Source organism: Curcuma longa, chromosome 16 (assembly GCF_044706935.1).
Source record: "Curcuma longa cultivar G26 ecotype Majalengka, Jawa Barat chromosome 16, ITB_CL_G26_1.1, whole genome shotgun sequence".
NCBI classification, from domain to species: domain Eukaryota; kingdom Viridiplantae; phylum Streptophyta; class Magnoliopsida; order Zingiberales; family Zingiberaceae; genus Curcuma; species Curcuma longa.
In genome coordinates this window covers 12,465,536-12,482,114 of record NC_133876.1, presented here as the reverse complement: position 1 = coordinate 12,482,114, position 16,579 = coordinate 12,465,536, and the positions used below count along the sequence as shown (strand labels likewise).

The 16,579-nt window shown below is 35.8% G+C and overlaps 1 protein-coding gene and 1 pseudogene across 2 annotated transcripts; one reads left to right on the top strand and one right to left on the bottom strand.

Annotated features, from left to right (window-relative positions):
* Nucleotides 1-7,496: 7,496 nt before the first annotated feature.
* LOC141847271 (F-box protein SKP2A-like) lies at nucleotides 7,497-14,449 on the top strand. 2 transcript variants are annotated; one of them, XM_074735275.1, is made up of 5 exons: nucleotides 7,497-7,610; nucleotides 8,234-8,492; nucleotides 9,922-10,273; nucleotides 10,346-10,487; nucleotides 13,772-14,449. In XM_074735275.1, the coding sequence occupies exons 2-5, from the start codon at nucleotides 8,248-8,250 to the stop codon at nucleotides 14,137-14,139; spliced, it is 1,107 nt and encodes a 368-aa protein (XP_074591376.1). In that variant the 5' UTR covers nucleotides 7,497-7,610; nucleotides 8,234-8,247; the 3' UTR covers nucleotides 14,140-14,449. The 2 variants fall into 2 exon arrangements, with proteins under 2 accessions (XP_074591376.1, XP_074591374.1); XM_074735273.1 differs by having other exon boundaries at nucleotides 8,162-8,492.
* Nucleotides 11,818-12,547, bottom strand: LOC141847507 (arabinogalactan O-methyltransferase 2-like; annotated as a pseudogene).
* Nucleotides 14,450-16,579: the final 2,130 nt, after the last annotated feature.

Sequence of the window (16,579 nt, the reverse complement as noted above, 5' to 3'; positions counted from 1 at the left end):
CGACCTAAGTATTGTTTTAAAGACTTTTGACTTGTTGGCACAGATCAACTTTGTGAAGGATGTATGCGATCGGAGATGTTAACTGTCCATGTCCATGAGGGAAGTCCTCAAATGGATTCAAAACTAATAGACTTATGAGTAGATAACAAGCATTGGTCTATGCTCTTAGGGATCAATTGGAAAGGCAAGAAGGAAGCAAAGGTGACATGCTAGCTGTGTTCCCCATTTAAGTAATCAGTGTCATTAATTATATGATTGGAACATTGTCGATTAACATAATTGAGTCCAGTTAACACAAACCTTGAGTTGAGGAGAGGGCAAGGTGCCGTTTCTCGGATCGGATCAAAGAGGTTTATCTTCCGTAGGAGCCTGAGGCATGTAGCACTAGTCCATGAATGAAGAAGACGAAAGTATAGATAAGAAATCAAATTTGACTTGGTCGGGCCAATGAGCCATCTATTCGGTTAAACCGGCACATCCAACCTGAGAGTGGGGCTCAACCATGAAGTTTTCGGAGGACCAGAATGATCAAACATACAACTTTTTATCAAGCAAAAGAAATTAAGAACAATGGAATTCAATGAAACCTAAACAAAGATGTTTGCTCTTCCCAACTAAAACAATTTATAATTAAACTTAGCAAGCATGATTCTAGATAAATGTTATTTTTCTAGAAATTTGGCTAAATTTGTGGGTAAATTTTATTTTTCTAGAAATCATTGCGGAATGAAAGATTCTAGATAGCATAATGCAAAGATAGGCATTCGCCTTGGAGAAGAACAAAAGACCTGATGTTTGTTATTGGAGCTTCCAGTGCATTCCTCCGAGGATGACTTATTGCTATCTCCTCCTAAAGAAGAACATCTCCCCCAACTCTCCCTATTTGAGCTTGAATATGAACAACATCCTGGCAAAGTCGGATCCACCGTGATAGTGACCAACTGTAATTTTCCGATTTACCTTTTCACAAATGATCTATTAATAATATCACAATCCACTAAGGTGGTCCAAATTGGTTTACTTGTACAGAAGAATTGAATATGAACAACATTCCTCGTTCAATTCAGTCCTTTTCTCCTGCAAAAGAAAAATCTTAGCATTGATCTCATATACCTTTTATAAAACAATGCACATAAAACAAATTTTTTAAGCAATTATGCAATTGCAATACAATCACTGACAACCGGAATGGCCCTAAAGGCAAATTAACAAATAAGTTGTCAAATGAAAAAAAAAATATTTTCCATAAAATTTGGAACTAAAAGGTATAGCATGCTAAACACAATCCTAAGAACTTGAAGAAATATTGATAAAACAAAATACTAGTCGGAGAAAAGAGATACTTTCACCTTTTGCCCCTTCCTAATTAGAATCTATTTTATTGGCCACTGTAATTTGATAAAATTACGTTATACATTTTAAAACATCTTTTTTATCCATATGACAATCATGCAAATCAAATACAAATAAAAAATTATTAGGATAGTAAATAAGTCAAGTGGAATTAAATTTTATATTGTTCAACTTTATTTGATAAAGATAATAAATTAAGTCATGTTGAACCTAAAATGAATGAAGTAGTTGAAATATATTATTTTTTAAATTTGAGTTTTGTTTGAATTTGATTTGAGTTTAATTTATTTAGATGATAAGGAATTCTTAATTTGAATTGATTTGATTTTAAACTTTTATAATGTTTTAAATTTGATTGTTTAGTAAGTTTGTTATTTATTTTGAGAATTTCTTTTATTTAAAATGTAATAATTAAGAGTTTTAATGATGAATGTAATCGTGAATTTTATTTATGAATATCATTCAGAAATAATTTATAATCTTTATAGATCAAATTGAATTCAACTAAAATTTAAAATAAAATTAATAATATTGATTCAATTTGATTTTGTTCATTTAGCTCAATTACATTTGAAGTGAATGCATATCCTTAAATATGCAATAAAATATAGGGTCTAAAATTTATTTAATAAGTTCCGAGGATCGTAGGACATATTCGGAAGGGTGTGAATGCAAATTTCTTCCACGACAAAATGGAAGAGAGGAAGAATGATTTATTTATTTTTATTTTTCAAAAAATATATATAAAAGGGCAAATTGTCGTAGCGGTGACCGCGAAGGACCACACCGCCCCACCTGGACGGTTCGACAGAATAGAACTAGAGGTGTAAACGAGCTAAATTGCCCGCGAGCTATTCGAATCTTAATTTGAAAAAAAAATTTATTTGAGTTCGTTTGATTAAGTTAATAAGTCGAGCTCGAGTCTGATTTCGAACTCAAATTTATTATCAAGTTGAACTCTATCTTAATTGTATTTGATTCGTGAACTCACGAACATGTTCGTTTAAAGGCTTACAAACGTGTTGATTAAGAGACTCACAAATATATATATAAATTATAAATATTATATATTAACAAGTCAAGTTGGAACTAAGCTCATTTCACTTTTAAACGAATTATTTTCAAATCGAGTTCGAACTAAACTCGTTTAACTTTAAAATGAGTCATTTTTGAATCAAGCTCGAGCCATTCACGAATTATTTAATTTCATTACCGGAGTTTAAATTTAAGAATTAAAGCTCAAATCAAACTCAAACTTAAAGAAATTAAATCGAGTTTGAGTTCGAGCCTTTTTACTGTCCGGTTCAGTTCAATTACACTCTTAAATAGAACGGTGTGTTTTTTAAGCGAAGGCTTCATTGCAACTTTCACCCACGTGTCATCTTGTGATTGGCAGTAACGAAGAGATTATAAATTTTTCAGACAGTGTTGGCTTTATTTGAATTGCTGTTTGGATTCCAAGTTAGATTATTAATTAAGTGATTTTTAAAATAATTATTGATTCCGTTATTTCTGTTAATTCCGTTTAATTTTTTTTTTTTTATATATAAAAAGTCAGTAGCGGCGCCTAGTTTCTTCATTTCCCACAGTCACTGGAAACGAGCGGTGACTGACTGGCCGGAGAAGGAGGTGATGGAGTGCTTGCAGAGCTCCCCTCTTCCTCCTCTTCTTCCTCTTCCGCCACGGTTGATGGGGCGTTGTCCTCCTCCCCGTAATCTTCCTCTGCGTCTTTCACGTTCTACACCACCTCAGAAGTCGCCCGTGTTGTGTCGATGGATTCCTCCGCCCGCCGGTGAAATCTCGATCAACTGCGACGCATCGGTCCGCAACGATCGCATCGGCCTCGGGTGCATCGGTCGCAACCACATTGGTGCAGTGGTGTTCGCCGTCGCCGCAGCGCGCAGAAACAGAGCTGGTAACTCCGTGGTCTATCATGAATTGGAAGCGATCATGAGAGGACTACAAGAAGCTTTCTGTAGAGGCTTCTCCGTCGTCAGAGTTTTCTCCGACTCTTTAATGTCGGTGCAGATTCTGAACGGTGATAGAGAGCCAGACAGAGGCTATAATTGTAAAGTCATCTGGGCATGTCGACAAATTACCAGTTTGGCCCATCAGATGCTGATGAACCACAATTAGTTACATGGTACCTTAGGTGCTCGATCAATCACTCAGTCATTTAGTGTTCGACACTCAACCATTTGGCCTACCTAGGCATTCGGCCCGCTCGGTGCTCAAGTCATTCAACAGTCAAAGTACTCGGACCTTTTGATGCTTGGATATTCTCGGATTAAAGACTCGGGTCAGGCACTTGACCTGCTTGATGCTCAAGTCATTCAACAGGCGAAGTACTTGGACCTTTCGATGCTTGAACATTCTCAAATTAAAGACCCAAGTAATTTAATTGATTCTTGTAGAGTCTTCCATCTTATTCAAAAGACGGAAGGAAAAAAGTTAAGGGATTTAGAATTATTTTTTTAAAAAAATCTATCATTTCATTTTTAATTATTAATTCATGTGCTAAAATAATAGTATAATAAACATGTCACATATAATTAGAAAATGACAATAATTTTAAAATATTGAGAAGTCTATTTTTAAACACTACTGGAGTTTTTTCAAGAAAATAATAAATTGGAGTGAATGAAAATTTTTAATTATCTTAGTGATCATTATCTTAGTGATCATTATCTTCTGCAACTCTGATCATTATCAACTCTGATCATTATCAATTCTATGGACTGAAGTGTTTGCCACTAATTACAATAATGTTTGATTTATTGATATATTTATTTTGTATCTTAAACATCAACTTTAATCTTGTAAGGTCTAAAGAAAAAGGAATACAAAATTGATGTTGATGCGACATAATTTAGTATTTTATTAACATCAAAACTTTATGTTCAATCTAATATAATTCCAGTTGACTCAATACACAAAAAATGACAATTAGTGGTCCATCAATGGTTAATTACACGCAAGAAAATTCAAGAGATGACAAATAATATCGTGCTTGTCATTTTCAATATTATTGTATCACAACTTCTTATCCCTAAACAATTTTATCACATACGACACGCTATTACGATCATATTATTATTTTATAAATCATTAAAGTTGAATATCCCAATGTTCATGCTGCATCAACTTTATCAAAAATCATCATGAAAAAAAATTTGGATTGCCATTGAAATCTTGCGGAAAAAAGGTGCACTTTCGTCAAAAAGACACTTATTTTAAAAATACAAAAAAAAATTGACTCGTAGTGTATTTTTTTTGTATTTTTTTTTCAAAAATAATCTTATTTCAATGTTGTTATAGTAATTACTATTAGTAATATGAATGAAAAATAAATATAAAATTGTTTTCAATGTATACGAGAGTTTAATCTCACATTAAGACTTTTGTGATATGAAAACTAGTTTAAATTGATTTATAATTGTATAGTTGTGAATACGTGCGTGCCCGTAATGTGTTACAAATTTAGGATCCGGATTGTACTAAACTCAATAACTCATATGCAAGCATAACCTATGTATTTCGAAGACAGACCAATCAGAGCGTAGATTGTCCAAGCGAATCAATCAATATTTTGCCACTGAATCAACATTTTCCCCTACCTACTCAAGTCTGTAACAATCAGACGTTGATGGTGGATTTGTAACCATCCAGACAAAATGATTGATCATCTATGGTTGGATGCTCGTTTTAAAGATAGTACTGATCTTTATTTGGTCATTAATTGATAGATTTAATATTGCCATGAATCGAAGCCTATATAAGGAGCTTTTACCTTAGGTAGAAAAAAGGAACAAATGAAAAGTAAGTAATCCACCTTTGCCCCCATGATTTCCAGCTCTATGAGCAACCCGCTCAACTCTCTTCACTTCCTTGTGCGATAGCATTCAAATACATGTTAGTTTACCATGAATAGTAGTGTTTGGTTGAGATCATGATCATTTTGTTATATCCCAAAAAATAGTCATCTAACATAATTTAGAAGCACTGCTGAAGGGAATGAATCTATTTCAAGAAAATTATGTCTAACACATGCAATGGTGGAGTCAGACTTAAAAATGTGTCCGGGCTAAAATGTTTTAACAAAAAATATACATGGGATATAATAAAAATTATTATTATTATTTATAATTTTTTCACTTGCCCCTCTTTTTCATCCTATGTAACTTTGGATGGGCCCCCGGGCTAAAACCCGGATAGGAATATAGGTGGCTCGACCCTTGAACACATGCCTTGGTGGAGCTCAACCTAGATTCCTACTTGAACTTGGCAGTCAACATTTGACCTCTCTGCACTTGGGTCACTCAAATCAGTCAGCACTTGAGCCACTCAACTTAGTCGACACTCAAGTCACTTGGCTCACTCTGGTCACTTAGGTTGCTCAACCCACTTGACATTCGGGCATTTGGGCACTTGACCTACGCAACACTCGACCTCGACACTCGATTTACTCAGGCACTCGACAGTCAATTCACTCGGACCACTTTGGTCACTCAAATCGCTCGCGCTCGCCCCACTTGACACTCGGGCATCCGGGTACTCGAGCTATGTAACACTTGACCTAGACACTCGGCCTTAACACTTGATTTACTCGGGTACTCAACAGTCAGTTCACTTGGACCACTTGGGCATTTGGGCCACTCGGGCAGTCAAGCTCCAAGGAAACAATCCCACTCAGTAGTTGAGAATTATGTTGCTTGATATTTGATCATCCTAGTAGCACTCAATCTTCCTAGTAGTGACAAACTTTAGTCTTTTTTGTTGTACGTTGAGGCCTTCTTGATAGGAAGTCTAAATTTTATTTTTTATATAATTTTAAATTCAAAAAATTCGCTATATAATTATTTCCAACAAGGATGATATATTTACAACAATGTGCATTGGCTACAACCATAAGTGCTACAATGTATTAAAGATTATTGACTTAACTTAATTAAAATTATTATGTATAAATATTGTTATATTAAAATATTTTTTACTGATTTAATTAAAATTATTTAAATTTTTAAAAATCAAAATAAAATTATTATTACAGCAGTTTTAAAAAAATTTGACCGAATTTAAATAATTTTAAATAAATTGATAAAAAGTATTTTAATAAAATAATACTTAATATTTAGCAATTACAAATTGATAATTTTGATTAAATTGGAATAATTTTTTTAGATTAAAGTAAATAGCTGTGGTTATTATAATAATATTAAAAATATTTTTTAGATGAAACATATATTTGATATTATTTTGACGTTTAGTAAAAAAGTGCCTTTTAAAGAAAACGAGATAATAATGGACATGTTTTTTAAAATTATTTTTCCTCTAAAATCTTCTCATGTGTATTAACGTTTTTTTTTTGGTGTCATTTTCAAAGAATTTGTGCTACTTGTTGCTTCATGGTAGAACTTTGTCAGATCACATTAATAATATTTGTCAGATCACAAATGCTTTTAAACTTTTTAGTTGTCTCATGGTAGAACTTTTATCACCTTTCTTGAATAAAAATAATCTAAACTTTCATTTTCATTCTAATTCATATTATTTGAGTTAATAACAATATTTTAGACTTTCAGATTTAATATTTTTTCAAAGTTCATTTCTTTTCAACTGTAACCTATAATTTTGGAACTACTTCAAATTTATCCTAATTTTATAAAATAATCTTATAAATGTTTTTATTTGTTAAAACTCATTTTATCAAAATATTTTTTGGTAAAATGAGTTTTATTTAAAATAAGTTAGATTGTATTACGATTTTTTTTATATTTAATTTTCGGGTTTGCCTTCTAGACACGACACGTCGAGTTACGACTTTAACATCGACGAGGCCCGAATCCAAGTCCATACCACACCGCGTAACTTTTCATTCGTATCTTCCGTCGCGACACGTGGTAGCTTTAATGGTGGCTCTCCTCTTCATTTGTAGTTTTTCCCGTTTCGTGGACCATGTCTGAAGTCGCGGTCCAAACCCGTCTACGAGTCGCGACAACTCCCGACTCCACCCGCCGTTCCGCGTCGCGATCGCCGGCGCGGGGCCCGCAGCCCTGTACTAATCACCTCTGAGTTTGACACGTGTCGTACCTCGACCCACTCGCCATTAAAGATCTGGTGCGGGAGCTCGCCCACGCAGGGCACCGAGCTCTTTCACGCTCGCCCGCCCTCGCTCCTTCCCTAGGCCACCTCGCTTTTCCGTCCTGGTCCTCTCCTTCGGCGATCACCGTAGCATCCGATTCTTTGCCTTTCGCCAGGTGATTGCGTCTTCTTTGCTGCTGGCTTGTCTTCCTGTTGGCTCATCTCAAATTCGATTTTTTTGGTTGTTTTGGCAATAAACATCTTTGGTCGAATCAGGTCCGCTTAATCTTCTTGATGGATAGTTTTCATCAGATTTATTGTGATTGTAACTTTGAGTCTTTTGATTTCTTTCGAGGTTATGCCAATTAGGCTTTCTGAAAGTTTCTGTTCCTCGTCTATATCGGTAAGTTCGCGAAACAAAAACGGTTAAGTTACTGGTTTTTGCTATTGTTAGTCCAGGCGGTCATCGGTTTTGTTATTCTGCTATTTCGTTAGGGAAAAGGTGCCCTTTTTTCCCCTTAATTCTCAATTGGAAGTAACGGAAACGTTTAGCTTCAGTTCTTTTTTCCATTCCCCCGCTCCTTGGTTTTTTTTGTCCTTGATTTCCCTAGCGAGATCACCTCCCACAAATAGAGTCAAGAGCCGATTTTGATATCTTTTTAGTATTTTTAATCTAGAGCCGATTTTGATGGTTTTTTTAGCATGCTTAATCTATGATTTTGTTTAGATATTTTGCTTCCAACAGAAGAGGGAAACAGGCTGTATTGTGAACTCGTTGTTTAAACTTGTGCCGCGCTAGCTCTTTGTTGAAGAATGGTTGGTGGGAGGCCTTTAACGGGGCACTTGGACATTTGGTTCAAGCACCTCATTGTGTCCGGTGGTGGAAGGAAGATAGAGAAGGCGGGAGATATGATGGCGGGGTGGAAGGATCTTCCGATGGAGCTTTTGCTGCGAATCCTGTCTCTCTTGGACGATCAAACGGTGATTGTGGCTTCAGGTGTTTGTACTAGTTGGAGAGAAGCTTTGTGCTTGGGGCTCACAAAGCTTTCTCTATCATGGTAATTCTTTTCGTATTTTTAAGTGCCGTTTACTTTCGTACTTGCTTATCTAATGTCCATTGGTTGCGTATTGGCTCCACTAAAGAATAATGTTACTTTTAATAGACAGATAAAGCCGTAGCTTGATTGACAAGCAGTTGATTGTTGGCAGTCAACTTTATATTAATTTGATGGTATACTGAGAGGAAATAATTGAGGTGGAGACACGCCAAAACATTGTTTGATGTAGCTTTCCCTCCACATGCAGGCAGTTAATTTTCCTCCTTTATCCTTGGTCATTTTCTAGTTCTAGCCATTTTTGTAACTTTGTCCAAGTAACAAAATAATCCTCTACCTTTTCCCCTAGTATAAGCTGCACAGGAATTGATATAATCTCTCAATGTTACAAGTAGATAATTGTCAAGAAATATATTATTATGTGTTGTGGAAGGGTTTGTGGGAGAAAGGTTATTTTGTAATCTCTTTAAGAAAAAGGCTATTGTGTGAGATAAGATTTGTAAACTCTTTGAGAAAAAGGCTATTATGTGATATAAGACATGTAAACTCTTTGAGAAAAAGGCTGTTGTCTGAGATAAGATTTGTATACTCTTTGAGAAAAAGGTTATTGTGTGAGATAAGATACCCGGTGATTCCAAGTATCTCACACAAGCATAAACAGTAAATTCCAAGTTTCTCACATAATGTTATGATATGCATATTTATCTCACAAACACAAACATGCTGGATTTAGATGAGAGTTACCCAATCTGACAGGGGTTTGTTGGACACATTTGTAAAGATGCCACACTACTTGTTAGTTTCAATCATCTTTATGTTTATATTGTGAAACTATTGTTGCCTCCATTGGTAGTTTATCTTGCTCAACATCTTGATCACTTGTTTAATGAAGGCGCATTAAATTATTGGTTGCAGTGTGATGCCAATGTGGCAACTGCATGGCAGGTGGAATGTATAATTTGTTAGCATAAATATCCTCCCAAAAACTCTCATATGCAATATGGTTGTCATGTCTACTCTAACATTTACACGAAGCACTAATCTTGCAAGATAGTTCAATTAGGTACTCGATGCAATTCTGGTTATGAACCTGTTTATGGTTTATAAATTTATCTTGATGCACTGTGTTCATGTGCCCTTAGTTGAGTTTAGTGGACATCATAAATATATTATCTTCTTCTTTATCAATGCCTGAAGATGATCGAGGAAAATCTGAAGAAAATATGGTTTATTTCATTCATCAATTGTGCGTAAAAATTCAAATCACTGAAGAAGGCTAGATATATCATGTATATGTCTTTGCAGTCCTATTCTGTTGGGTTTCTCTTTTTAATTTTATTCACTGAATCCTTGTATATGGACTTATATTTCTGGTCAACTTAGAAGCTAGATTTTTCTTCCTACATTCTGAATTGTGTGTCCCTGGTTGCAGGTGCAAGTATCACATGAACAGTCTTGTGCAGTCACTTGCCCCCAAGTTTGTCAAGCTGCAGGTTTTGTCTCTTAGACAAAACCATAGATCTCAGCTAGAGGATGGTTCTGTGGAGATTATTGCTGGTTACTGCCATGATTTGCGGGATTTAGACCTTAGCAAAAGCCTCAAGCTGAGTGATAGTTCTTTGTTTGTTTTGGCTCATGGATGCCCTCGCCTGACGAAACTCAATATCAGTGGATGTGAAGGTTTTAGTGATTCTGCTCTTGCATACCTTACTACTCACTGTAAAAACCTGAAAACCTTGAATCTTTGTGGATGTGTGAGGGCTGCAACTGACAGGGCTCTACAGGTAGACTCTCATGCTTAGTAATTTGTTATATGACTAACATACTCCTAGGACCTGATAGAGACATGTTTTCAGGCTCTCTCATGCAATTGCAGTAAACTACAATATTTAAACTTGGGCTGGTGTGAGCGTGTTAGTGATGCAGGAGTTACCAGTTTGGCAGCAGGCTGTCTTGATATTAGGGCTTTGAACTTGTGTGGTTGTGTACAAATAACAGGTAATATCCTTGAAGTGTTTAATAATAGATTATTATAAAGAAATTGTAGCAATAAACTCAGTAACAGGTATCTTTAAACACTAATAAGCTATGAAGAACAATGACAAGTCTAGGTGGTCTTGTTTACCAATTTTACTTGGTTTGGACCTAGTAGTATTATGCAATCCTTGTTCTTTAAGCCGTTAAGTTTCATGTCACACTGACGGGCTAGACGTTTGTTTTTGATTCCCCCTCGGTTAGTGACTTCTGTATGTGGAGGGAGGTTTTTGTATGGTTTGTACTGATAACAAGTAATATCCTTGAAGAGTTGATGTTCAAATATCATTGTCAAGAACTTTTGGCAATAACCTACAGTATTGATGATTCTAGGTGGTCTTGTTTCTCAAATTTGCTTGCACTGGACCTAGTAGCATTGTGCAATCCTAGTCCTTTAACCTGTTGTTGACTTTTGAGTTTGATGTCACATTGACGACTACTAGGTGCTTTCACTTTCCAATCAATTATCGATCTGTAAGTGGAGGTTCGAGCTGGTAACTCTTATTGCATAATAGGATGATTTAATCATCTGGATTATATCAAGATCCCTATCAAGAGCGATCTCGTATCCATTTGACTGGACAGTGTTACATCCAAATGCTTGTGAACCTTTTGGCATTTCTGCGCGGAGCATTAGTACTTACATATTTATGTTTCTTCTTACATTAAATTATACTTTGCCTCACCTAACTTTGCTTGCTATCTGTTGCTTCTAAGTGTTAATTTATCCAATTCTTATTTTTTTCCTCCTATGCTATGAAACACTTGCAATCTTTGATGAAGGCAGGCTTCATAATTTGACATAATCTAGAGCTTTTGTCTCATTGGTCCATGTAGATAAGAAAGGTTTCGTCCTTTGCCTGGACCTTGAGCTTTTGCCCCGCCTATTTGAGAGTGGGTAGTTATATGGAAGAGTACAAGACTAGTAATATTCAAATCTTTTTTATTACACTATTTAGAGTTTATTTAGTCTCTCTCTATGTATTACATCTTCCATTTTAATTGATTTAGCTCATATTACTGTAAAATATTATGGTTTCCTTTCCCTGGCATTTCAAACTATTTTTACTCGTTTTATCATCTTTTATGCCCAGTTTACTTGGAGGTGCGGAAAGAGAAACTGAGGAAAGGTTTCCTTTGCATGCATGCATTCATTGTTTACTTTTATAAAATTTTAGGAAGGGAAAGAAATTTAATCCATCCACGGATTGTTTTTCCTCCAAAATTGGTCACCCCAAAATCGGACGGAAAGGAAGGACGGAAAAGAAAAAGACGGGATTCTCCTCAATCGTCCTCAATCGGCGCTGTCTCTTCCGCGCTGTCCCCCGGCTCGGCGCCCATCGGACCACCCACCCCTCGCCCTCTCCTCCCACTCTGGAGCCGTCGCCGGCCCCCACCCTCCCCCCATCCTCCCCGGCGCCGACGGGAAGTACCCCTTCGGCGCGTCAATCATCACCACATCCCACTCCTTCTCGTAGACTTCATCCGGAAGTCCCACCAGCGCCAGCGGGCAGCCGCCGTTGCGCCGGAGCCCTGCGACGCCGTCCGCTCGCCCCGGCCGGCACTCTGCCTCCGCTCAGTAGCCCTTCAGCAGCTTGTCCGCCTCGTCGAGCCGGGTCCGGTACTTGACGTAGTGCGCCCGCAGAGAAGGAGAACCCTTTGAGCACCAGGTCGTACCACTCCTTGTCCTCTTCCAGGAACAGGGTGGTGCCGCCCGCGTTGAGCGCGGACCACATCCGGGAGTCGCGGCCAAGGCCGAAGACCAAGAAGTTGCAGGGGGCGCGGCGGCGGAGCACGTCGAAGGTGAGCTGGATCTCCGCCCGCGACTGCTGCGGCACCTGCGTCGTGGTCGCGTAGTGGAGCAAAGCCTGCGCCAGCTCACCCCGCACGTCGACGCCGGCGAGCAAGGGCCGGGAGAAGAGAGGGGAGAAGGAGCAGAGGAGGCCGCGGAGGAAGTTGCAGAGCGGGGGACAGCGAGGCTGCTGAGGAAGGTCGGTTTCGCCGGGGTATTTTGGATGTTGCATCTAATTACTCTTGGATGCTAGGGTTTTTTTTTCATGTCTTTTTTTTTTTTCATGTCTTTTTTTGTTCTTCTAGAAAATAGTCAAGATTTGCTTTAAGTTTTTGAGTTCACTTCAAGTTTATCTACAAATCCTAATATAAAACATGGTCTTTGTTATATAGCATCTTATTTAAATGGAGAAATCATATGAGATCGTGTTAAGTGGAAGGATATGAAATCATTGATTAATGATGGTGCCTTTTCCGCTCAGCACCAAACTTGAATATCAAATTTGGGGTTCGAATAAACAACCTTCTGAACACTTCAAAAAATATTTGCAACAGATCCACTTCATGGAATGATTAATCTGAGATAACCTTGGGTTTTATGTGAAAATTATTATTAGGGGCATCTCTTCAAATATATGAGTGATTTAATTTTGCATAAGCTCTGTGACATTTGAAAGTTCATTCACCATTTCTGTCTTTTGATCTTGGAAAAATATAGTGGTTCTTAAATAGCCATGTTTCATGCGGCACATGATAATGCTGAATGTAGATCAGAGTTGAAACTTGAAAATGAGAGCTGAAGAACGTGACTACAGAAAATTGGATTCAACTTGATTAAAAGTGACTTAAAAGAGCCTGAATATTATTATTTATGATACAATTTCACTTCCAGTTCAATGATGGGATTAAGGTTCTTGTAGCTGGCCACAAATTTGTGGGACTCATTACTTATTATTCTTAAGAATGTAGGGTGCTTATTTCTTTCCTATTAGTTCTACAGTTTCTTAAACGGAACTCTGGAGACAGCTAGGTGAAGCAAGCCTCAATATGTAATTAGAATCAGGAGACCATGTTTCTCTTGAAGAACAAACTTAAAACTAATTACATGTCAGCATGCTTACGTATTTTGAGTACATAATTTGTTTAGTAATGCTTAACTAATTAAAATGGTATTAAAAATCTAAATTGTGCTAGGGAACATAGTCTGATAGTGGGATGAGATCCAGGTAGTAGTGTCAGATAGTTGGAATTTGCATCTTGTTATTGTTATATTGCTTTGAGTAAAATCAGGATATTATATTTCCCTTGTCACACATTGGGAGATCTCTGGTATTATTACATTAAGGGTTCTGGGTATTTGTTTTTGTATGTGTAGTTTTGTTTGTGCTTCAGCATTTCAATATGCATCTTCGATTTGCACTCTGATAGATGCCCCTTTTTTCTTTTCTATATTTCAGATGAGAGTGTTATTGCATTAGCAAATGGCTGTCTTCATCTAGGATCTCTGGGTTTGTATTACTGCAAGAACATCACAGACAGAGCCATGTACTCACTTGCAAACAGCCGCTTGAAGAGGAAGCGGGGGCTGTGGCAGGACAGCAGTTGCGAACAAGATGGGCTAGTGAATCTGAACATCAGCCAGTGCACAGCCTTGACAGCAGTTGCGGTTCAGGCAGTTTGTGACTCGTTCCCAGGACTACATACCTGCCTGGGGAGGAATTCCCTCATCATAAGTGGCTGCCTAAACCTCACTTCCGTGCATTGCTATTGTGCTATTCAAACTCATCAGGCCAGTAACATAGTCTCCGCAGACCATGCTTACTAGTAAAGTATGCTTCACAGTGCTTGAATGGATGTAACAAACAAAAGGCAAATCCCTCATCAGGCGAGTCTGTAGATTGTATATTCTGTCATCTTGTTGTAGCATGGTTGGTATGTACAAATGCAAGATTTATGGTGATGTTTCCTCCAATGATCGGCATGTGCAAAAGGCTAGGAAGCAAAAGGATGGTCAGTGTAGTTTTGATGTTAAAGATCAGTCAGACCCTTTGGTTGCTATCTACTGGATGTGCAAATAGCTTTTATCTTATTTGTAATTTATATGAGCGATAAATTAAGTTATTTGCGTGTGTTTATGTGCGCGGGCAATAAGTGTAGTTTTCATGCTTCCTAGCTCTTCTCCTTTAAATGTCTATTAAACCTTGTTGGGTGAACTTGTCATGGGTTTGTTGTAAAAAAAAAGGAATAATAATAATAATAAAGGAACAAGGTTGCAGCTATGAAAAGTATTATCTAAACCTTGTTGGGTGAACTTGTCATGGGTTTGTTGTAAAAAAAAAGGAATAATAATAATAATAAAGGAACAAACTAAGCTGCCAACTCTAGTGGTACTTCAAAAATGGGATACGGGTAACTAGTTCAATCTATTAACCTGACATAAAAGAATTAGATTTGTGACAATTTTAATGAAAGAATATCACAACTTCGGTAATGTTATTACGCTTCTCCTATAATAATAAGTGAAGTCTATTAATTATGTTAATTTAGTCCATACTTTAATTTGGGGTTCATAGCTAGATGAGTGTGAATAGTCTGAGTAATAGACACTGACTGAAGCTTTAGCGAACTTTTCTTTTCTCTTTGCAAAAGAAAAGTTCGCTTGAAGTGGATGCATTTTGGTTGAGGTGATAGGGAATTAATTGAGTTCCCACGAGGTCAATATCATTACATTGATGTGAATGATGGCCAACTAGGTTCTATCATGGTGAATGGTCATCTTTGGTTGAGATTTAACTCGCTCAAGGTGGTCTAATATCAAGAAGTTGATTACTAGATGTTCCAGTTAGATATTGTGAATGGTTAAGCCATCAGTCAACAAACGATCCGATGTGTGTGATTTTTTGACGGAGCTCAAACGAGAAGATGATGACATCTTCGAGTTGCTAAGCTGAGCTCCGACGTGCATGACTTCCTGACGGAACTCGATGAGGTACTTCGAAAAAGAATAGAGTGGTGTCGGAGAGTCCTGACAGGCAGTTCGATGCTTAAGTTAGTATCTGTGGAAGAAAAAAAATAATAGTGCCAAAGAAGAAGAAGATCCTCTAGAAAATCTTTTTTAGAATTTATATAGCGGTTGAGAGAGCATCTCCACACAGGAGCAAGATTGTAAAGATGGAGAGGGAGAAATGTATAAATGTTTAAGTTTGTTTAAAATTCCATATTATTTTTTTAAGTGCAAGGAGAGAAGATATTATAAAAATCAATGCCCTACTCGTAAGACACGAATAACACCACTGGTGGTAAAGAAGCAACAGATGCTAGAAGTCGGGTAATCCAAAGAGCACAATACGTGTTTCAAGTGTCAAAAACACAGACACTATAAAAATCAATATCTGGAGAAGAAAACAAAGGTAAAATCAGAATTAAGGGATACGATTCTAGTAAATTTATTTATTTACAAAAATACCCTTAGGATTTTGCATGCAAGATTTATTTTTATCGATAATTTAGATAATATTAATTTAATTAATAAAATATTAATTTGAGTAGTTAAAAAAAAATTACCTAATTTGATAAATTCAAATAATTCAAAAAATTTATAATTATCTAATTGAAATAATTTAAGTAATTTAAATAATTCAAATAATTTAGAAGATTCAAAATTAATAAATTTAAAAAATCAAATAAATCTATAATTTTAATTAATAAAATGATTTAAATAATTTTAAAAATTCAACCTTAGAAAATTTAAATATAATTAATTTTAAAAAATTCAACCTTAAAAAATTCAACTTTAAATGATTAAAAAAATTTAACCTTAGGAAATTCAAATTTAATTAATTAAAAAAATTCAACCTTAGGAAATTCAAATTTAATTGATTTAAAAAATTCAATCATAAATAATTTAAATTTAATTAATTTAAAAAATTTAAACCTAAATCTTATCAACAATAAAAATTTATCTAATTTAAATAAATAAATTAATAAATTTAAATTAAATAATAATTTAACTAATTCACATTTAACAAATTCAATCATTGATAATTCAAAGTTAATTTATTTAGATTTAATTCAAATTAACAAGAAATTGAACAAATTCTTTAACCTATTCAACCAAGATAATCCACAATTGATAAATTTAAATTTAATTAATTTAATCAATCTAAAAATATTTAATAATTCAATCAAGCAAGATAAAATTGATAATAATCAAGATAAATCTATCAATTCAAATTTAATAAATAAAATAAAATTAAATAATCAAG